The sequence below is a fragment of the Achroia grisella genome, unplaced genomic scaffold (assembly GCF_030625045.1).
Source record: "Achroia grisella isolate CSIRO2021 unplaced genomic scaffold, CSIRO_AGI_Agris_v1 utg900, whole genome shotgun sequence".
Lineage (NCBI taxonomy): Eukaryota > Metazoa > Arthropoda > Insecta > Lepidoptera > Pyralidae > Achroia > Achroia grisella.
The window spans coordinates 775,099-800,375 of record NW_026713059.1 but is presented as its reverse complement, the minus strand read 5'-3'; the positions used below and the strand labels follow the sequence as shown (position 1 = coordinate 800,375).

The 25,277-nt window shown below is 32.7% G+C and overlaps 2 protein-coding genes across 2 annotated transcripts in view; one reads left to right on the top strand and one right to left on the bottom strand.

Annotated features, from left to right (window-relative positions):
• LOC131853341 (proton-coupled amino acid transporter-like protein CG1139) overlaps nucleotides 1-15,488 on the bottom strand; it is a 37,592-nt gene extending 22,104 nt beyond the window's left edge. The window contains exons 1-6 of the mRNA XM_059204208.1: nucleotides 15,451-15,488; nucleotides 14,919-15,047; nucleotides 13,378-13,528; nucleotides 10,536-10,657; nucleotides 7,496-7,580; nucleotides 788-1,032 (exon numbers count right to left, since the gene is read on the bottom strand). Coding sequence (XP_059060191.1) covers nucleotides 788-1,032; nucleotides 7,496-7,580; nucleotides 10,536-10,657; nucleotides 13,378-13,528; nucleotides 14,919-15,047; nucleotides 15,451-15,488 — 770 coding nt within the window. The remainder of the gene's footprint in view (nucleotides 1-787; nucleotides 1,033-7,495; nucleotides 7,581-10,535; nucleotides 10,658-13,377; nucleotides 13,529-14,918; nucleotides 15,048-15,450) is intronic.
• A 5,252-nt stretch (nucleotides 15,489-20,740) lies between these two features.
• LOC131853340 (uncharacterized protein K02A2.6-like) lies at nucleotides 20,741-24,769 on the top strand. The gene is made up of 3 exons (XM_059204207.1): nucleotides 20,741-23,818; nucleotides 23,936-24,388; nucleotides 24,761-24,769. The coding sequence occupies exons 1-3, from the start codon at nucleotides 20,741-20,743 to the stop codon at nucleotides 24,767-24,769; spliced, it is 3,540 nt and encodes a 1,179-aa protein (XP_059060190.1).
• The last annotated feature ends 508 nt before the right edge of the window (nucleotides 24,770-25,277 follow it).

Here is a 25,277-nt window from a genome sequence, read left to right as displayed (position 1 = left end):
CTAACAAGTTTCAAGATTAATTGTTTCTGTCTTTAATAAATAAAACAGACTTGTAAGATTTAACTTAGTTGCTAGCATTAAAATATTTACAAGAAATATGTCTTAAAATTATCTTGTTTCCACCTACACAGTACATAAACATTAAAACATTTTAAACAACTACATATATAGACATGTAACTATACATATATCTTTATAGTTGCAAATAAAATAATGTTGTGGTTATAGAATTGAAGTATAAAAAAATATTACGGTTGTTTTATGGCCTCGATGGTCTAGCGGTTTAGCACATCACTTTACTTCGAATGGTCGCGGGTTAAATTCCTCGCACGGTACAAACATATGTATGAGTATATTTGTTTGTATCAATCTCGGTGTTTTCTATATATACATATATGTATTTAAAAAAATCTTAATGTATTATTAATATTGTTAATAGTTAATTAAATTTAATGCCCATAACACAAGCTCACTCTGCTTGGGCGTTAAATTAATTGTCCAGGGATACTGTTATTATTTATTTTAATATCTCCGTTCACCTCGGTCCTAAAGAGCTAAAAAAAGGTCTTGAAGGTAAATTATGATAAATGTATATAGTTTCGCAGTTACATTAATTTAGTTTACAGAAAAAATAAAAACAAGTGCCTGATATCTAATAACAATAATAAGAGTAATAAATACGAAAGCAAATAAGGAAGCGTATAAAAAAAAATTACATAGGCAATATTGCCATCATAGCAGTATAAATGAAACCATTAGGCGTGTAATAAATGCTGAAGAGACTTACCTTAAAAAAAGTGGCCATTTCGTTACACCATTCACCAAAACGTAATCCACGTCATTGGGTACTTCAGAGAATGTATAATAAGAGGTTATGGCAACTGTCACTACCAAACATATATTGGCGAATATTGAGAATGGAACTAGGAATTTTAAATATCTTATTTGTGTGATTATTACTAGTGGAATTATTAGAAATCCGCAATATGCCTCAACAGAATGTTTATATTCCGGCGCGTAGTGCTCGACGATCTGAAAATGAAGATTTATTATTACTAGGGGTCGTAAATACGACTATAATTAATTTAACATTCAGGAAGATTACGAATACTCAAGACAAACAATTTGACGGCCTCAGTGGTTTTGCGGTTGAGCACACAGCTTTAGGTTCAATGGTCGCGAGTTCGATTCTTCACACGGCACAAACATTTGTATTCATTAGTATGATTGTATCGGTCTGGGTGTTTTCTATGTGTATGTATATAAAAAAAATTAAGTATTCTATCAGTTATCTAGTATCCATAACACAAGCTCTATTTAGCTTGGAACTAGATGGCGTTGTGTGTATTGTCTAGTGATATTATTATTGTTATGGTTAAAATTATAATTCGAATTGTTTATATTTCGTAAAATGCGGTTGTGAAATGAGTGATTAAAACTTTATCGTTTTACGTTCGTAAAGAATTAATTGCACGATAAAGTTATATGTTTTATCACTTTCAAAGTACCTATTATATTACTTTTCTATAAAATGCTTATTTAAAAAGCTTTCAGTTAATTCGATCCGATGTAATGGCGTCGATAGAGCTGCTATTACTATGTTGTTTTTCGCAAACTCTGATTTTCAAGTTTGGAATTTTTATTAATATTATTATACATGTGAAAGTGACTTTATGTATATTTTTCGCGCTTTCACGCCAAAACTACTGATTCCATTTAAATAAAATGTGGTACAGATATAGATCCTGAGAAAGGATATAGGCTACTTTTTAATGAGAAAAAGGGGTTGTTAGGGGTTGAAAGGGGAGATGAAAGGTTATATGGAAGTATCGTAATTTTTAAAACTAGAGGCTTGAAACAAAACCTCAACCTTTTTAGGCTGTTGAGTAAATATAAATAAATATGATATTTAAAGTTCGTAAAAAAAATCTCTTGTGAAAAATAAAATGTGGGATAAAAGTCTGTATGGAAATTAATTATACGTCGATTATTCCACGCGGACGAAGTCGCGGGCACATCTAGTGGTCTATAAACGTTATATTGTTTGTGTAACATCGTGAAGTTTTGATTAGAAAAGTTATAACAGAATTGACAGTTTCTTTATTTTTAAAAAAGTTCAATATTTGGTTATTTAATAGATAGTAGTGATTCTCCGACTCTAGTTTGAATAGTTAATCAAATATATTAGAATACTAGCTGTTGCCTGCGACTTCGTCTGCGATTCCGTCGTTTTCCGTGAAATAAGTAGCCTATGTCCCATCACTGCTCTGCTCCTATTGATCGTAGCGTGATGAAAAGTATACTATAACCTGCCCAGGAGTATGAAGAATAATTGTACCAAGTTTCGTTAAAATCCGTCGAGTAGATTTTGTTTCTATAACGAACATACAGACAGGCAGACAGATAGACAAAAATTTTACCGATTGCATTTTTGACATTAGTATCGATCACTAATCACCTCCTGATAGCTATTTTGGAAATATATTTCACAGAATTGACTTCTCTACAGATTTATTATAAGTATATAGAAGATAGATAGAAGATTATGCAGTTAAATATATCATATTTATAGACACAATGTTCAGGATTTGGTTCAAATGTGATAAGAAATTAAAATGGTTTCTACATATTTTCGAACTATGTATTTCAAAAACTTCATGAAAGAATGTTATTAGTTTTTAAACCCACACAGTATAAAAAAAAGTAAATTCCAAGAGCGTTTAAAATATTGTAAGAAATTCTTTCAGAAGATTTCAAAACATGAAACTTATTTCTCGTTTCGATATTCTTGAAAGGAAACTATAATTACTACTTGCATATCTAATATAAATCTTCTTTTGAAGAGATTTGCAATGACAAAAACATTAAACAGTATAAATACAAAAATTCTGTATTGTTGTTATATATGATTTATTTATTTCTCCTCACAAACATGATTGCAACAATACATAGTATTCTTTATACCAAAATGCTTAAATTTATTATTTGAATCGATTTGCTGTGAGAAGCTGGTGTCTGTCTGTCTGTCTGTCTGTCTACATATATATATATATATATATATATATATATATATATATATATATATATCATTCTATCTATTAAGAAAACCGCTACAAAATCCGTTGCGTAGTTTTAAAGATTTAAGCATACGCAGGGACGGACAAACAGCGACAGCGACTTTATTTTATCCTATGTAAAGGTATTGTTCTATGTAATGTTGATCAATGCCTAACTAAATTATAAGATCGCTCCTCGAAGTATGAAATTCATTAATATTTGACGGCCCCGGTAAATTAAGGACGCTGTTTCGCATTAATGAAGTCTTCGAATCAAGGTCTAGATAGGGAACAACGCGCATACATTATTTATTCACTAGTTGCTTACGATGGCTTTGCTCTAAATCCTTTATCTTATGTTTTGTCGGTAAATCCTTTCTTAGTAGTACATAAATAAGTAATATTCAAAATTACAGCTCTTTTGGTTAAGACGTGTTTTAATAAATCAATCAAGTCTTCTTAATACAAGTATATTAGAGAGTTTCCGCCTGTATTGGTTAACGTCCGAGTAGAATTTAAAAGAAAAACAATTTTCACCAAATAATAATACTGAATAGATAAAAGGTAATAAATAAGACTATATAAATTGACGACCTCAATGGCGTAGTAATTTAGAACATTGTTATACTTTCTAATGACGATAGGTTCGATCACTAAAATAAAAATATTCTCTATGGACCAATAGTACTTATCATTACAGTTGCTTACTGTGGCTTTGATCTAAATCCATTATCTTATGTTTTGTGGGTAAATCCTTTCTTAGTGGTACATAAATAAGTAACATCAAAATTACAGCTCTTTTGGTTAAGACGAGTTTTCAATCAATAAATCAATCAAGTCTTCTTAATACGAGTATATTAAAGTTTCCATCTGTATTTGTTAACTCTCCTCGTCCGTTTTTCAGTCCAAATTTGGCCGATCCTAAAAATTACGTCAGAATGATTCTTCGGTGAATAATTATTCGGAAACACCGGTAATAAACGAAATTTATCGCAGATACGATGAGACGGTAAGCTCGCTCTATGTTATATTGAATTTAAATGTACCGAGAGATATTTTGTTATAAGTGTTCATTGCGTTCACCGATTATCGAGTGTTACGTGTGATTATTGACCATTACTCTGACTATATCATATGGGATAACATTCGTAATGCTGTGTATTGTGTATGTATTTATTGTCATAAAGTTAGTGTTAATTTTTGCTTGTACCATATCATATTTCTCAGAGATTGTATATAAAGTATTTATCAATTGTATTTGATATTTTTAGGAGTGAATTAATACATTAAATCGGTCACCACTAAATATTGATACTCGTATTAACAGTATTTCATGTATGAATAATATTAATTTCACAATGTTCCGTGCCCCAGGTACGTAGTACGCAGTTGGATGGTCGAATGTCATGATTTTTATACATAAATGTTTTTATAAGTTTTTATTATCAAGATTGTAATCATAAAAATATTTCAGCCAGCCAATAGCAGTCACAAACTGTTGGCAACATAATAAAAAAGCGAACGATATATACTCTACAAATATTATAGACCGAGTTAGATTTTAATGGAAAAAAAAATCACCAATGAATCCCTAAATTTAACAAACTTTTATATTAATACATATAAATGTACGTTCGTTTTGATCTGGGTGTTTTAATAAGTATATTTATTAAAAAAAATCATAGTGCAAATCTTATTATATTATAACCGCGAAAGTTTGTGAGTATGGATGGATGTTTGTTACTCTTTCACACAAAAACTACTGAACGGATTTTGATGAAACTTTACAGTAATATATCTTATGCATCAGAATAACATATAGGCTATAAATTTCACGCGGGTGTAACCGCGGGCACAGCTAGTACTTAAATAATTTGGGACAGTCCAACATATAATGTACAATAAATCAACACACATTTTTTTGATACAATAAGCTCAAGATTTAATCTTTCAACTTCAAAATAATAATAATAAAACTATACTCGTAATATTGCTATTGGATTTCGTTATACTACTCCACTTTACTTTGCCCATTTTAATTACAAACACGAGTTTTCAAGTAAATTCTAAACGGTCTTACCATTTTATACTGTCGTAAAAAGACTTTCAATCTGATTAATTCACGGAAGTTGATGTAATAAATTCAAGTATCCGTATCTATATTTTATTAGCAGGTAATTAATGAAGAAGATTATAAGATAAATCAATTTCTTTAGTCGAACAAAATCGGTAATTGCTATATATTTGCTAATTTCCAACCTATTTGAGAGTTTTTTTTGTACAAATGTTCGTAGAATATTAATCCGCGAGCGATTAAGTTAGTTACAAGCATCGCCTATATATAAGATCAGCACACCGGAAGACGCAGCGTGGGAAGGTCTCCAGCAAGGTGGACCGACGATTTGGTCAAGATAGCTGGAAAGCATTGGATGCGAGCAGCGCAGGACCGATCGTCGTGGAGATCTTTGGGGGAGGCCTATGTCCAGCAGTGGACGTCTTCCGGGCTGCGATGATGATGATGATGACAATGGATGTCACGTCATCGTGAATCAATATCTTTGTCAAAGCAAACGGTATATATACAAATGGCAAATAAATCTATCCATAGATATAAGCATGGGATAAAACGAGAGCGCTATATATGTAGCGTCTTAGTCTTTCCTATGGCATTAATTTAGAAATTTATCAAACATCAGAATCGATAGACTATAATTAAAAAGATTGATCTTTTTAATTATAGTCTATTTGACAATTATAGTGCCTAATATTATAGAATCAAGCTATATACTTATTTAAGTATACAATATATTAGTTATTTTACTTTTATATTTTCTTACATTTATTATTGGCACTTCAGTGACCTCCAATGTGTCAGTGGAGTGTAACAGTGGGGATCTGGTCAGTTTTTGTGTCACGCTGCTTAGGTTGACTGGAAGAGATCTTGTTTACACTAAACAAGATCTCTTCCAGGAGATGAGGACTTCTCTTTTGCTAATATTTCTAATATTTATTTAAACTTTGTATTTAGAAGCGTAATAAAGAATATAGATATATTCGTTGAATCCGACAGAAGCAAGGTCGCTCGGCTAGTATACAATAAATTTTAAGAATTCAGGATCGATATGGAGATTCTAACAAGAATGTGTGGATTAAAAGCTCGTGTGAATACCGAACATTATTACAAGTAGAGCCAACGGATTCTTTACTACAAAAATCTAACTATAGATTTAGCAAAGAGAAGCCTTGTAACATGCCGAGAAGAGATGTTGGGACATATATGGTATTTTATCGAAATTTAAAGCTGGTTGGACTCGATGGTACAAGATTTAAAGTCATCAGACAGATGGAATTCTAACTGATTTAAAAAAAAGCGATCCAATTCTTAGTATTTTTGATACTGCTGTGAATTGATTAGAAAAGATCGAAGTCTGGTGGCTGAAATTAGTCGGATAGAGGACGCATGGTATTATATCAATATTTAACCTGGTCGAACGCGAGAATATAAGATTTGAACCCATCGGACGATGGAATTCCAACCGAAATTAAAAAACGAGAACCAATTTAGCTGTATTTTTTACATTGATTAGAAAAAATGGTGGCTGAAATTTGTCAGATAGAGAACGCAGATTCGACACTATGTATCTCTGTAAACATTTAAGTAAATAAGAGGCTCTTAATATTTATGTTTCAGACGATGAAATTTAATAAAAAAGTATCGCAGTCATCAATTTCAAACAAATACGCAACCGTAAATCGTACCTAGTTAGTCCATTTCATTTGTTAACGCGTCAAAAGCGAAAATAAAGTACGTTACTTTATTTTCAAGCGACATAAAAAAATTGGTTCTGAAATCGACTGTATATTTTTGTTCTTTTTCTTTTGTGTATTTTTTTTTCGGACTAATCTAATGCTGTTGGCCGCAGCTGGTCTTTACAGCTTCACCTGACGATAGGGGTCGAGTGCAGATTGCACTCTAAACCCGTGGGAGGACTTATGGAACGGCAGAAGCCCATTTTAAACTGACTTTAAAAAATAGGTTTTCAAATCGACGATATATCTTTGTTATTTTTCTTTAGTGTTCTTTTTCAGACTACTCTAATAACGTTGGCTGCAGCTGGTCTTTACAGCTTTACCGGACTATAGGGGGTAAGTGCAGATGGCACTCCAAATCTGCGGAAGGACTTATGTAGTGGCTGGAGGCCAACTCCCGCCTGACGGATACGATTTCTTTTATGTGTATATTAGTTACCTAAGAGCTTTTTTCTGTTTGACCCGATTCTTTTTTTATTTTTTTTGGAATCTGATACTTATCATATACTTCCATACAAATATTTAATATTATTAACGTAATTAATAAATAACCAATAGTTATTAGCGTTAATAATGCAGATGAAATCAGTTTTTTTCGTGCCTGTATAATTTTCACTAGGTTTACTTACATCTTTCAAAGAGGCAGCAATAAATATCACATAAACACTGGTACCACCAATACATACTCCGGCCATTGCGTAGTCCACGAAGTGCCTGCAAATGTTATTATATTATTGCGTGCCGAACAGCAATTGAAAGTCACGTGAAAAAATTGTGAATGGAGAAAACACGCTTCTCAAAGCCCATCCGCACTGCGTACTATATTTTAGCGTTATTTTTATGCACGTTATAAATGTAACCGTACCTATATATATAATACTTATTTATTTATGTATATAACTTTAATGTAGACTGTTCAAAAAGTAACACTACATTTGGCTAACTTGACACTATGCGGTATTTTCTACCAGTGAATCATAGATAGTGGAGAGAATAATTGTTGCCGTTGCAAATATAAATATAGAAAAAAATCTAGGCACAAAATGAAAATAAATCGTTAAATATAGAAATAGAGATATAATAATATGTATGTAATAATAATAATGTTATCTGTGATAACTTTATTGTTCTACAAAACTATAACTGCAGATAAATCCTTATATTATAAACTAGCTGAACCCGCAACTTTGTCTGCATCATACTTATTAGACATTTATCTTTAAAATCCTTAAAATTATAGCGTATGTATAATACTGATGTATGAGTTATATTACTACAAAGTTACATCAAAATCCGTTCAGTAGTTTTTGCGTTAAAGAGTAAGAAACATCTATCTATCTGGTACCTAAAATACAAGTTTCTACTTAGTTACCAGGGAACAATGCAAAATGTAAATATTGGATGAAAATAAATTACTATTATTACCCATACTCACAAACTTTCGCATTGAATATTAAACATATAATATTAGTAATTGGATTGGTTTACTATAGTTTTAAGCCTAAACTCTTCATCATCATCATAACGCAATGGTACTATTATCCTAGTCAAACCATGCCCTCCTCGTTATCTACTTAGTTTAAGCTTATGGTTTAAGTAATTTACTAATCTATTTTAAAGTACTTTAAAATGCATTTTAAAGTACTTTTAGTACATACATTATTATTGCTGGATTTCTCTCTACTAATATTAAAAATTGGAGATTATGCAGTAAAGTAGGTAATAAACAGATTACCTAAATGGATGATAGTAATTAAATAAAATTTGACGTGAAGATCAATCAATGTGCTTTTATCATTTGTCCTCAACTAGAGAATGAAGTCGTATTTGTGTATGCATTTGTACCAATTATATAATCATCATCATCATTTCAGCCCGGAAGACGTCCACTGCTGAATAAAGGCCCCCAAAAATCTCCACGACGATCGGTGCTGCGCTGCTCGCAACCAACGCTTTCCAGCGATGTTGACCAGATCATCGGTCCACCTCAATATACCATAGATAAATTTAAAGTATCTTCTACATTTATACACAAAATTGCAAACTGTAATTTATTATTTAATTAATAATTTTGCAAAATTATGATTTTTTTTACTGTGGATGATGTGGTGATGAATATCAAGTGAAGTATATCTATGACTAACATAGACATACTTCACTTGATATTCATCACTCAAAATGCACATAATATTGCCATTTACAACGGATTGATATTAGTAGTAGTATTCACGTTAAAAGTATTATTTATTTAGATTTCAACATTATTGTCACAATGATGTATATAGTACACAACTGATGATGGATTTATTTAATGACTTTTAGGAAATATTACATATTGTTTTTGGGAGAAGAAAATAATCTAAGATAAAGCACTGCCCAGTTTAAATGCTAACAGAACTAATATTCTTAAACTTATATATTATATTGCATAATATTAATATTTTCCGACAAAACGTACATGCGTATATGTGCGAAAGAGAAGGAAGAATTATCGTCTCTAGCGCAGATTGCTGGCGTCATGCAGCCATTAAGCTATGAATGGTGAGTAGGAACAGTGGTATGTGTCTAAGAGCCGATAATTAGGGAAACAAACAGTACAGTGTTCCTTATTAATTTTATTTTATATTATATAGAGTAAAAGTAAAAAGGCGCGTTCAAAATTCGCAGTGCGAACATAAGTTCGTGACATACGGCAACCATCAATAACTACTTGTATTAATGGTTGTTTGGCGAAGATATATCGTCCCACTCTACTGATTGACTAAATAACCGCGCTCGCCCAGTTGTGACTTTTACGAGTCTAACTGACTTACAAAAAGGAGATTAATTTATTTATGTACCTTTTAATTTATATTTCATAAGCTATGGTAACTGTTGCCGAAGGAAACATTTTTATAAAGTTTTTTATATATTTTTGAATTGTATATTTTGACGTTCTGTTTTTACGTACCGATTGTTTTCTAACGCCATATTCCTGGCCTTTTCGTTTTTGCTAGCGAGCGATACAGATATTTGACCTCACCTAGGAACGTGTCTCATTTTAAACCAGCCTTAATACAGTCCTTCCGTTACAGTAACCATTTACCATCAGATGGACCACGCTTGTTTGCCACCATCGTACAGTATAAAAAAAATCTCTAACCCTTCAAATTAAAATAGAGCTTAAAACATCTGCAGCAAATACAGAAGAGAAACAAAGGTGCAGTCATGTCGCATTTTGAACAAAGTCTGACTCGCTAAAATGCATGTCAATCAAATGAAATCAAAATATCTTTACTCATGTAGGTCTATTACAGATTCTTATGATATGTCAAGACTACCGTCAGTTAGGCTTACTTTCGAGCTAAGAAGACCTGTCAAGGAACTCGGCTCATTCTTTTCAAATGAGTTTGTACAGGATTACAAAAATACAGATTCACCTTCCAATAAGAAATAACCATCTTCTAGAGCTAAAGGACACTTGTGGAAAATTGTTCCACTTTAAGAAGAAGGACGTTTTTAATCCAGCTTTACTTTTAGCGAGAATAATGTTAACATTAACTTTTTTATTCCTAAATATTCATTCCTTAATTAACCTTCAGCTTCACAATTTAGGTCAGTTGGGTGGCCGCATTTCTTTTAACTTAGCCTGAGAGTAAAACCGCAGTATACAACTAGTATTATATATACCTGATATGTAATGAGTATCGTCTTAATTTTTGTGGACCCTGTTTAAACACTCTCTCGCAGGTATCCGCATAGTTCAGGAAAGGTGTTCGAATCTCTCGACAGAGGTCGCGAGACGTTGTTACCTAAAAAGTAAATATAAAATATTAAGATTCAAATACTAATATATACTACATATAGTCAACGCAATATTTTAAATGCTCAATTCAATAAGCAGTATCTGTAGACCATTCACACAACCCTCTTTAGTCCCAAGCTAAGCATAGGTTGTGTTATGGGTACTAGATAACTGATGTAAGTACTTAGATATATTTTTTAGGAAATAAATATATAATATGCATAGAAAACACCTAAACACCGGTCTGAATTAAACAATCATACTCATGGATACAAATGTTTATAGCATCCGAGGAATCGAATCCGCATCTATCGGAAGTAAAGCGGTGTGCTAAATTGCTAAACCACTGAGGCCTTCAACTGCGATATTTAGATCCAATATAGCCGGCGGGCAGACTTACTACCATTTCTTGTATTAATTTGGTTTGTCATTAATACTTCCATTGCCAGTCTTTAAGAAATTAGAATTGTGTGAACCAAATACGAACTCTTGATCTTTAGATTCTGTAAGTTGAGATATTAAACGAGCAGACCTCGACTCTCTCCTAAAACAACTCAACCTAATGAAATAATTTTCATAGCTTTATTATTTCAAATAGAAATTACCTCGATGATGAATGAAGTTAGAATTGGGATCCAATTTATTTAGAATTCAATTAGAGGACCATACGGCCAATCTGATGGTAAAGGGCAAGTTTATGTAATTGTTCTGTGATACAACATTATGTCAGATAAAAATATTGTGACAGCCGATTTAAGTCGCAACATGTTGATAGTAATTTATAAAGTGCGTTGAAATTGAAGATCAGTATTTTATTTTCAAGCCGATATAATTAGTGAGAAAGTTGGCAAATGGCATACTGGTTTGGATGTTATTTAATTATTGTTCAACGTGACAAAATAATGTACTTACTTTTATTTATTTATTGCAGGCTGCTAATGCTATTGAATTACTTATATAACTAATTTATATTGATTTGTTATTATGACTACTATTTTATCCTTGCTAAAAGGGAAAGTTTGTGAGTTTGTGAGGTTGTAGAGGATAATTTCTGAATTTGAAAATTCTTCTAGTTTTCCATAGTCCACTTATCGATGAATACTTTATGGTATATATTATATGTAACACACATATTATATAACATTACATTACAACCAATAGAAGCCGAACTGCAATGCAAAATGGAGGAAAATATCACATTTTCCTCGTTATCGCAACATTTTTCTTAGGAAGCAAACTCAGATGAAGTTCCGCGTATCAGTCAGTAATTAAAAAAGATACAATGTATATAATTATATACTTTTTTTAAATAATTTGTTATGTCAGATACTCTATTAATTCCAAATACATAAAAAATGTGGGTCAAACCGCGGACACTGCTAGTTAATACATAATAATACCGTATATAAATACGCTGTTAGACGCGATTAAGTCTACTTTTTAGGATAAACGATATCCTATCACAAATTTCGATATCTTTAATAAATTTTCAAGTGAAATTACATTAAGATTCATTCAGCCGTTTAGTCATGAAAAGGTAATAAATATATAGACACACTTTCGCATAATAGGATTAATATGGATTACGGATTCATTCCAATTGAACATCCCTTCTTTTGAAGTAGAATTATAATGAAAGAGAAGAAACAAATGTATAACTTTCAATACGCATTACAAGACTAATGGTGTGTAATGCGTATGGGAATATGGCGTCTTGTAATAATATAATATCCACTTATTGCTCTTATATATCGAGTAAGAAGGGCAGAAAATCTTTGATGGTGTTCGACCGTAAAATTATAGGACGTAAAAATATACCCTTGTCATAAAGAACGACGGAAATCGAGTAAACGCTATTGTTTTTGTTCTCCACTTAGAAAGTAAATGAATATTACATTATCGGGACACTGGTTTTAGTATTCATACCCTTCATACGTTAACGAGAGTATCTATGAGACTGTTTCATTATGTTATTATTCAGTTTTGTATACTTATTACATACCTAATAGCTGTACCCGCTTCGAACACGTGTAATATAACTTTATTTTTCTAAAATTAATTTTTTTTTCTAAAATAAAAGTAGCCGAAATAACTCCTTATTACATCAGCTACCTGCCAATAAAAGTCCGATCAAAATCAGTCCAGTCATTTCAGAGATTAGCCGGAACAATAGATAAAGACAGACAAAAATTGTAAAAAATGTTATTTCGGTGAAAAAATATTTTTCTGTGATGTAATGTACGCTCATTTCTATGGTACCTCTACATCATCAGATATTACCTTAAACGATTCAGCTTATTTGCCATTTCAAGTAGATAATACAAAACCCTTACCTAATTATGTTGCTAAGCAAATTTGTTACGAGCAGCATGTGGAATACAGCGTTAATGGCAATAATATTAAGGTATATGAAGAAATTATCACTTAGTCCTCAGAAATGATAAACATAATGAGTAGCAACGCGAGCGTAAAAACAAATTCTTATATATTTATATATATATATAAATAATCAATTATTGCGTTTACTCTGCTATTATTATTTTATATATATATATATATATATATATATATATATTTATTATATATCTGACGGCCTCGGTGGTCTAGCGGTGTAGGACACCGCTTTTCATCCGATGGTCTCGGGTTCGATTATTATTATTATTAGTATTCATAGTCAATATTAAATTCTTAAATAACTTAACTTAAATAACTTTCCTAATAACTTACCAAAATATGGACGCAATGTGTAGCAATTATCCCAACTAACATTGTACCAACACATCCTGGTATTAGACCAGTGTGTTTGAAGGCGGCAGGCATGGCTAGCAATCCGGACCCCAACGACGACTTCAGTAAGTGGAAAAATGAGCCTAAAGTACTGAAAAATAGAGACGGTTTTACCATACATCAAAATAATATCTGAAGGGAAAGAGGTAGTGGAAACATGTAGCTTACTGTTTTAATTGACTTTACTTGACTTATGCGCTATTCACGTTGATTTATCTGATGATGTAACTAGGGTTGCCTAACTTTTTTTGATAAACGAACATATAAATTAGTTTGGTTGAAAAAAAAAGTTTTAGTAAAAAAAAAAAATTTTCAAATTTATGTTTTTAATGGTTTAAAAACGTAGTTTTGTCAGAGCTGTGACAAATGTCACAACTCACAATTGACATCTAATATTTCGTTCAATAATTATAAATCGTTAAGTAATATGAGTATTTTGTTTTATGCATCACACTAAAGGCTGAAAATAAAGTATTTTTGCATACTTTATTTGTATGTAAAAGTATAATTACCAAAAATAAAGTAGGATACATTATTATAAAGTATGGATGGCAACCCTAGATGTAACGTACATAGTCTAAATAGTATCTATGGAATTTAGACTGATGCGGCTTATGATACTTGTAATGATATAGGATCGGATCGTAACAATCCCCAATGCGAGCCAACTTCATTTATGTGCGATCAATCAATGTTAATGATGACGGCCTCGGTGGTCTAGCAGTGTAGGACACCGTCTTGCTTCCGATTGTCGCGGGTTCGACTCCTCGCAATGTAGGATACATTTATATAAATAATTATGATTGTTTGTATCGGTCTCGGTGTTTTCTATGTATATTATGTATGTATTACAAAAAAGGATCTATGTATTTATATCATCAGTACCCATAACACAAGCTCAGCTTAACTTGGGAATATATGGCGTTATGGGAATTTTCCACGGATATTATATTATTACTATTTTTTAATGTCATTGAAATGGTATAAGTTGATGATACTCTTGATAAATAGCAATCGTTGGCTATATACGTACGAGTATATGAGCAGCATCACTAGTTCTAATAATTATAACCGCTTCTTTACTTTCGAAAGTCGCGGATTCGACTCCTTCCACGGTACAAACATTTGTCTATATGAGTATGATTGATTGTATCGGTCTGGGTGTTTATTATGTAAATATTTACAAAAAAAAAGAACTATAATCAGTTGTCTAGTACCTATAACACAGGCTCCGTTTAGCTTGGGAATAGATGGCGCTGTATGTATTGTCCAGGATTAGTTTTTATGCCTCGCACAGTAGAAACGTTTGTATTCATGAGTATGATTGTTTGTATCAGTCTTGGTGTTTTCTATGTATAACAGATGTTCTGCTTAGCATGAGATTAGATTACGCTGTTTGAGTCGCCCTGAGATATTATTATTTATAAAGAATTAAAGCGGTTTATTACCTATAAACAGAGTTGTATAAATTTAATACTTACGATGTTGGATGTGGTATTTTTCTATGCTCCAATGGGTTATATTCGTCATCGCCATCATTCTTAATAACATTGTTTAATGCAACAGTTGATTGCGACTGTGTGAATACTTCACTTGGACATATATGTATGCTGTAAAAATATGACAAAATAACATATAGCTATAACCCTTTCTAATCCATTAAGATTTTATGGGTTTTCACATTACTTTTTTATCTTGGAATGTCTAACAAGAGTACAGCCACCGTGATATATAGTAGTTAAAAATGTGGACTGATGATCTTATCGCTAGCAATGTACCACGTCAGGTTAGCTTCCATGCTCCGCGTGGAAACCATCATGATAAGTTCTTGGTGAATTTATCACTATGTATGGGCTAACTGACCTGACCTTATGCTCATCTTGTCATCCTCCACTGGTCCCCCGCCAGCGTAAACAGGCGGGTGAACCATTCTATTATCATCCATAACAAAAAAACGATGGGAAGGGGAGTTGTTAGTAACATAGACTGAGGATCTTATCGCTACCAATGTACCATGTTAGGTTAGCTTCCGCGCTCCCCCAGGAAACCATCGTGATAAATTCTTGGTGAATTTATCACAATGGGCTAAGTGACCTGACCTTATCATCTTATCATCCTCCACTGGTTCCCCGCCAGCGTAAGCCGTTAGCACATGCGGGTGCACCATCCCGTTATCATCCATAAAAAAAACCGTCACCTGACTAATACAACGTGACACCTATAATATGTTTTCATTTCTGATCTGTAAGTTATTAAGCCTCCGAACCCTGAAATTACATCCCATCTAATGGGCTTATCTAATCAATTTATCAAATGGGTTTACATAAGGGTTTATCTAATAATTTACGGTCACGATACAAAAATAAGTACCTCCTGGTAGTGATAAAAGAATTTGTCACAATGATCAAGATTTTTTTGAAGGGCCGCCCTTCAAAAATATAAGAAACGAAAAATATCGATGTAAGAGTATAAAAATTCGATATAGCAAACCATTCCTATACATCTTTTATCATATTTATATATGTTATCTTTTTTTGAACTCATCAGTATGATGAATCAATATGACGAAAATTATAAACAAAAATGGTCTCCTACCTATGTATTATATATTGTACATGTTACAGCAATAACCCGTTTGTTAAAAATTCCTCATAAACCTATTTTTATAACGCTTTGTTATAATTATTATTTCTAAGGCGTAACTAGAATTTATTGCTTCGTTGCTTCATTGCACCTTATTACATGTGAGACTGAACTTTGCTCGAGACAGATGGTTTATAGCGATAAGATGATGTTATATATATATATATAATTGAAAAGAAAATATATAATATTATATTGACAGTTTTACCCAGTTTGAAATTTGAGGGTTTACTCTTGCGCTAATTAGGATTAATGTTTTAAAAAATACTATGTTTTTTTATATTTGAAATTGATTTGAGGGACGATTTATCTATAATATTGTTTACTAATTATAATACACATACTTTCATACTAATATTTAAAAAATCTAAAAGAATGTCTGTCTATTTGTTATGTTTTCATGTGAATTTTTATACAGATGAACATAAAGATAGATTGTGTCAAATGGATGGATATAGCCAATCTTTTATTTAATAAAATCACACTAATATTACATAAAAGTACGCTGTTATATATAAAAAAGACATAACAAACCAAAATAACAAATGTGGATGAGCAATAAAATTTTTAGTTACGTGCGCACTGCAGTAACATATAAAATGGTCATTGCTCAGTTCAGTTTATTGTTTCGCCTTCAAATGACTAAAACACTACAACACTAACCTAGACAGTTTAAAACCTTAGTTTATGGCCACTTTATTTATCTCATACGTAAGCGTCAATACGTATATTTGATGTACAAGTATTATTTTTTTAATTTAGCTGACGTCATAAAACTTTTAGTTTTCTAATTTTATATTTGTGACACACAATCTTGTGTTGAAAAGAGTACTAACAAATCAAATTAATCCGACAGCCAAGGGGAAGAAGATTGATAATAAAAAGGACTAGTAACTCTATCACCGGCAATGCACTATGTCAGGTCAACATCCACGTGGTTCTCACAAGAAACTATAGTTAATTTCACGGTGGGCTAACTAACCTGATCGCATTCTCATCTTATTTGAGGTATTGAAGGAAAATCCAATGCTGCACCGCTAAGTAGATAGTTAGTCCAGGAAGGTATACCTTTCTGTTATCATCCATTGTAGCGGTTTACTTCCGATAGTCGCGGGTTCGATTTCTCTGTACAAACATTTTGTATTCATAAGTATGATTGTTTGTTTCGGTCTGGGTGTTTTCTATGTATGTTATGTATTATATTGTTAATTTAAAAAATCAAATTCAATTCAAATTCAAGTGTAGTAAGTATTTATATCAGTTGTCTACCTATAACACAAGCTCTGCTTACCTTGACAGTACCAAGGACCTTGTGTGAATTGTCCAGGAATATTATTATTATTTTTATTTAAAGGAAATGTTTCTTCCTTTCCCATTTGGGGTAATAGTCATGAATTATATTATATTATTGATGTAGATATAACGTGTCTTTATAAATAAATTCACGAATCGACTGTTATCGCACGGAATCAATCATATTTTCGAAGTGAATTTGATTTATATGTAAATTCAAAATGTATGGGTATTTGTAAAGTGGAACAAATATTTCTCTTGACAGGGGACTAAACCTGCCAGTGGTGTATACACGAAAGCCAATTAATCATAGGTAACTAGGTAATTTCCGATCGCGAAGCTGAATTATCGAAGTGCCTTGTATAATTAACTGGGTTATACTGGTTTCCAAAATTAACCCTAATAAATATTGATTTATATTTTACACTGATGTTCCCGCAACTCGACCGCGTGGAATTCATTTTTATACTTTTAAAATATAAAATAAAAGTAGCCTAAGTTACTCCCTATTACATCAGCTACCTGTTAAAAATAGTCCCGTCAAAATCAGTCCAGTCATTTCAGAGATTAGTCAGAACAAACAGACCGACAGACAGACAAAAATTATAAAAAATGTTATTTTGGTATGTGTACCGTATATATATTCATATGCATGTAATACAAACAGACACTCCAATTCTATTTATATGTATAGATGTATAGATGATTTGTATATCAAAAAAACCCATGAATGAATGGATTGAACCCCTTTAGGTTAGGTTTTGATTTAAGGTTCGAGACAAATACTGTAAAGAGAACCTGACCTACACCTAAACATATTTGTTAACTTTTTTGACAATATTTTTTTTTCATGATTACGACAATAAATTTTCAACCTTCTATCACCAAACTCTATTTTTTAATAGTGATATTAGTACTTAAATGTATACACCAAAACAATGTTAACAAACGTGAGAGGTATATGTACGCACTAGAGTATTTATTAATTATTAATAATAATAATAATCTTTATTTGTCTCAAACAAAAACTAGTACAACTGTTGCCCATACAATAGTATAATTTAAAACTAATGAATGAGACAAAACGGTTTATAACTCAGTGAGGGCAGTGAGTCCACCCTCTCTGCTATTCTGTAATATATAGCCTTTATCAGTAAAATAATACAATATGAGATCGACGACGATTAAGTAGTTTAATGCTGTAATAGATTTTATTATGAAGTAGTGTTTTCAACTATGGTAGTTATATATGAAGACAATTTGTTATAAATTGAAACGTATATTAGGTAAGGCCCAGAGCTTGTTAGTTTAATATAAAGTTGTTACTTCATTTGTATATGCAGGTTAGTGACAATTTAGATATGTGTTATAACATAATTAGTGTTCTTGTTTTAGATAAGGTGTTTTTGTTGATTTCTTAAATCGTCTGTTCTGTCTATTTGTCTGCTTATTTGTAAATTGTCATCTCTCATTAATATGTTTATATGAAAAAATTGTGGATAGTAATATTTATATTAATTTTATTTATGTTTTTGTTAAGTTTTAAATACATGCAATTTACTTCAACTATATATATAACTATCATTACTTCAACTATATAAAGTTATATTAGGAGCTGAGGTAGACTTAGACCTAAGGTTGTACTTTACTTTCAAATAATTAGTAAACCTTATAATAATTAGTCCAGTTCGAAGTCTGGGTGAGTTATTAGTCAGCGCTGGAACCTATATTTTCAATATTATACTGAGTTATTGTTGACATTGTCCGTTATAATATATATATTTTTTTGTCTTTCTTATATTAAGATGTATACACACATCTCTATGTGCGGAAGTGTACTATGTTTTTTTAAATTATTGCTTTAATTATTTATTATTGTTTGTGTGTTTTGCATTTGACAGTCAATAAAATGATATTCTAATTCTCACAGTATAACCGCACAAACTGATTCCATTTGATTGAAACATTTATCGTGCCTTACGATCCATGGTAATTATGGGAAATCTTGTGATGTTTGTAGGTAATATATTCTTATTTTTGTATTATGTAGTACATACTTCACTTTTTTATGGTATAGATTAATAGAGCGTTAGGAATGACTCCTACAATATACGATAAAATACCTAAGAGAATAAAACTTACTGATGACATTAGACAGTTAAAATTTACTTTGATAAAATATTTTTTAGATAGAATTATTATAGCATAGATGAATTTCTTGATGACGAAGATTAGTTATTTATATAATATTACAATAATATACGTATATTTTGTTTTCAATCATATTTATACGCGTAATTGCAGAAGACAGTCAAACTTACTATTTATTTCTTAAGATATTGTAATCTGTACTTCACAAATAAAGTAAATTTGAATTAAAAATACTTACTTATTATCTAAATCCATTATAAACAAGATAATTAAGAACTATTCTGTATTTAATCTCGCACATTCAATTTAATATTTTATTGCACATGTTGTAAAGATTTAATTCGTACTTGCAAGTAAACTGAATACAATGAACGTCTGTTATCAACTGGTGTAAGACTAAACTAGTTTCTATATAAATGTTAGGATACAATTATTGACACATTTTCCTATTCATGGGTTATTTATTTATCACTATCGTCCGCTAACGATATTGGTTCTGTACTTCTATTGAAGAGTGTTTAGATACCTAGGTATGGTACGTTACCATGTAATTATTTGCAGTTAGTGTTATTGTAATGAGAGCATATTAGTCTAGTTATTCACTGTTTATAATAAAATTGAATAGAAAAAAAATTCTTTATTCAAATAAACATACAAGTAATCACTTTTGAATTATAATAACTTATTATTCTACCGCTCATTCGGAAAAGCTGTCATATCACGAGAAGAACGAGCAAGAAACTTGAGTTTCACTTTTTAAAACTATAATTGTAATACTTAACAATATATTTCATAACTAAGTTGAAATGCTTTAAACAATTATTGTAATTAATAATGTATTTTATATTATTAGTATGTATTTTATAGTTAAAATTTGTGAATACAAACTACCAACTACCACTAATTCATTAGTCTAAATATTAAATAAACAATCAACTGGATGAGTAATTAAATAAGATTAAATCAGTCGTATAAAACACTACATGGTTACAAAAGTTTTATATATTGTTGTGGGTAGTATACTTATTACTATGTCGACGGTAGTACAATAGTTATACAATTAAAGCAGTTGCCATCTTGACCTCTCGTTTACTTTACACAACATGGTGACAGCGGTGTATTAATTTAAAAATAAATAGTACATTACCGTTTATATTCGCTGTGTATAGTGAATTTTGAAAGTTATTTATAAAGCAAGTATAGTAAACATAAAAAAATGGAGCATGCGAGGCCTCCGTCGGAATTGTGTCTGGATGGCAGCCCCGTCAGCAGGGCTGACGCGTGGCAACGATGGAAAACGCAGTTTAAGTTGTTTTTAAAAGCATCGGGGGTGCATAAGGAGGAGCCGGGTGTGCAAGCTAGTCTGCTCATCAATTTAATCGGTGCTGATGGTTTCGACATTTATGAAACGTTCACTTTCGAGAGCGACGAAGAACGAGATGACATCAACATAGTGCTAAAAAAGTTTGATATATATTTCGGAGTAAAAATTAATATAACGTTGGCGAGATATAACTTTTTTAGTCGTAACCAAGAACAGGGCGAGACTATTAGTCAATACGTAGTGGCGTTAAGACTACTGAGTAAAAACTGTGCTTTCGCATCGTTGGAGGAGGAATTGATTCGCGATCGCATAGTATGTGGAATTCGAAGCGGGGTCGTGCGGGACCGCCTATTAAGAGCGGAAGACCTGACCCTAGACAAAGCGATCAAGATCTGTGAAGCGGACGAGGTATCCGCCGACAGCAGTCGGTGCCTGGAGGCGCGCGGCGCCTGCGTGGCCGCGGTGGCGGTGCGCGGGGCCGGCGGCGCGGGCGGCGGGGCCGGCCGGCGGCCGCGCGGCGGTGGCTACGGTCGCGGGCGCTCGCGGGGCCGAGTGGCGCCCGCGCATATGCAAGTGCAGTGTCGCGGATGTGGTCGGAAATGCACGCCCGGGGCGTGCCCGGCGCAAAATGTACAGTGTTTTATGTGTCATAACTACGGTCATTTCGCGAGAATGTGTGAGTCAGTAAGTGTAAAAAAAATGTATGACATCGACATGTGTGATGAAGCCGCGAACGGTGAGAAGCAGGATGACTGTGAGTTGTTTTTTATTTCTATGCTAACCGATGTGTCGGTGGTTAAGAACGCGACCACTACGGCATCTCGTGACGAATGGTACGAACTTTTAAAATGTGACGGTGGTACCGAGAAATTCAAACTAGATTCGGGAGCCGATATAAATGTGTTATCATATGAACGATTTAAATCCTTAGGGTTTGTTGATTCGATCTTGGAAAATAGAAATAACATAAAATTACAATCTTATAGTGGAAATATTATACCTATAAGAGGAGTATGTAAATTAAGATGGTATCATAAAAGTTACAAATATGACTTGTTTTTTGCTATTGCTAACATACTTTGTGAAAGTGTGCTGGGCCGTCAGACGTGTATAAATCTGGGATTAATTAAGCGTTGTGATAGTGTTCGCATAAGCGATTATAATGATTTATTTGAAGGTTTGGGCTGTTTACCGGGTGAATACCATATCGTAGTGAATAGTTGTGTCCAGCCGGTGGTGAGCGCGCCACGTAAGGTACCTCTAGCGTTGCAGGATAAATTAAGGACTGAATTAGACAGAATGATAGGACTGGGGGTTATAAGAAAGGTCAGTCACCCCACACCTTGGGTAAATTCAGTAGTGATAGTGGCGAAAAAAAATGGCGATTTGAGAATTTGTTTAGATCCGCGGCCTTTAAATTGTGCTATTCAGAGGGCTCACTTTCAGTTACCAACGGTTACGGAAATAGCTACGAAATTACAAGGTGCAATTTACTTCTCAGTTCTTGATGCCAATTCTGGTTTTTGGGCGATAAAACTAGATGAACCGAGCGCTGATTTATGTACTTTTAGTTCGCCTTTCGGACGTTATCAATATACTAGATTACCGTATGGTTTAAACTGTGCGCCAGAGGTGTTCCATGCAACGGTAAAACAGCTGTTAGAAGGCTTAGACGGTGTGGATTCTTTTGTCGATGACATTATCTGTTGGGGGCGGACAAAACAAGAGCATGACGATAGGTTACAAGCATTATTAGAGAGAGCACGTAAAATAAATTTAAAATTTAATAAAAATAAGTGTAAAATATGTGTACAGGAAGTCACATACTTAGGACATATTTTTAATAAAGACGGAATGAAACCGGACTGCTCCAAGGTCACAGCGATCAAAGAGATGCCCGTCCCTACTGACAAAAAATCGTTAGAAAGATTTTTAGGAGCAGTAAACTATTTGTCCAAATTTATACCAAATTATTCGGATAGAACATTTCCATTGACCGGTCTGCTGAAGAAAGATATTGAATGGATGTGGGGGAGTAGCCATCAGCGCGCGGTTGATGAATTGAAACATTTAATTAGCGTCGCGCCCGTGCTGGCGCTGTACGACGTGCGCGCACCCGTCGTGGTGTCGGTGGACGCGAGCGCGGTGGCACTGGGCGCCGTGTTGTTACAGGCGGGCCGCCCCGTCGAGTATGCCTCGCGCACACTTACAGACACCCAGTCTCGGTATGCGCAGATCGAAAAAGAATTGCTCGCAATTGTGTTCGCTTGTGAGAAGTACCACCAGTATATTTATGGTAAGAAAAATGTAATTGTCGAAACTGACCACAAACCATTAGAAAATATATTTAAAAAACCATTGCAATCGGTCCCAGCACGCTTGCAACGTATGTTGCTACGACTTCAGGGTTACGATTTGAATGTTACTTATAAGCCGGGTAAATATATGTACCTCGCTGACACACTGTCGCGCGCGCCTCTGTCGATTCCTTATGATGATTCAGTTAGTAGAGGTAATTCATATCAAATTAACCTATTAATGAGTCAAGTCAAAATGTCACAAAATAAATTGCAACTCGTGAGGAACGAGACTGAAAAGTGTGAAGTTTTAAGTCAGCTAATGAAATACATAAATGCGGGATGGCCGTCTAATAAATATGACGTAATAGAAAATTTAAAATTCTACTGGTCTATTAAAGAAGATCTATTTATAGTTGATGGTGTAATTTTTAAAAGTAACTTAGTGATAATTCCGGATTCATTAAAAACAGAAATGTTAAAAATAATTCATGACGGCCATCTTGGAATTGATCGATGTAAGAGGCGAGCACGAGAGGTATTGTTTTGGCCGGGAATAACAAAAGATATTGAACTTTATGTGAAGAGATGTGCAGTGTGCCAGGAATATTCAAACGCGCCGGCCCGGGAACCAATGTTGCCTGTTGAGATTCCTATATTACCTTGGAATAAAGTAGGTGCAGATCTTTTCGAATTGTCAAAAAAATATTACATAATAGTTGTAGATTATTATTCCAATTTTATTGAAGTCTCAAAATTAAATAATATTTCATCTTTGTCCGTTATACAGGCTATGAAAGAGATTTTTGCTAGACATGGCATACCAGAAGTGTTAGTTAGTGACAATGGTACACAGTTCACTAGTAGAGAATTTAAAAAATTTGCCTCAGAATGGGGATTTGACCAAATCACGACTTCGCCAAATTATGCACAAGCAAATGGTAAAAGCGAACGCGCTGTACAAACAGTAAAGCATATTTTAAAGAAATCGATTACTAGTGGATCAGATTTTTATCTAAATTTGTTAAGTTACCATAATACGCCGCGTGACAGTTTGAGTTCTCCTGCACAAATGCTGATGGGACGTAGACTTAAATGTAGGTTGCCTGTGCATCCTGATGTATTAAAGCCAAAAGTGATAAGTCCAGTACAACATGATGTTTTGATAGAAAAACAAATAAAAAGTAAACAATATTATGACACTCACAGTAAAATATTGCCTAAATTAAAGTCAGGAGATAATGTAATAATAATTGATAAAAACCGTAGAATGCGTGGTCAAATATTATCTGAATCATATACTCCGCGTTCCTATTTAATAAAAAATAGAATGGGAATATATCGCCGTAATCGTAGGCATTTGCTTAAATGTAATTCTTATAATAACACAAACTATTTAAATAATACCTGTAAAAAGAATAAGCGACACAAAATAGGACTCTCAGATCAAAGTCTAGATACTGCTGACCATTTGATGGATATATATAAATCTCCTTGTAGTATAAAGAATAATAGCAGTGAGTCTACTCCTACTGAAAGTCCTGTTGTCGAATCCCACTCACCGATGATAACTACTAGAAATAAAAATATTTTCTCAAAAATTTTTGATTTTCAGCGAGATTAAATTAGTTTGTGTTTATTTTATAATAAGTTGGTTTGTTTTTTTTTACTGTATTAAAATCTAGTTTTATAAATATTTGTTGCATTAATTAGTTTAGTTATGTTAAGTTATGTTAATTAAGTTATGTTGCACTTTTTAAGTTATGTAATGTTAAAAAAAAAAAAAAAAAACTGTTTTTTTATTTTTTATTATGGGGGAAGATGTTGTGGGTAGTATACTTATTACTATGTCGACGGTAGTACAATAGTTATACAATTAAAGCAGTTGCCATCTTGACCTCTCGTTTACTTTACACAACATATATTAGTGGTGACACACATACGACATAATTCATTACAGTTTTACAAGAAAAATTATCATACTTTGTCTTTAGACAATTAGTAAATCACTTTAATGCCTTGACACGGTCAATTCTGGCGTCCGGTGACAGTTTACGAAACTGTTCACATCTATAAATCATATGATTTTGATTACAATGAAGACAAATACATTTAGAATATATATTTAATGA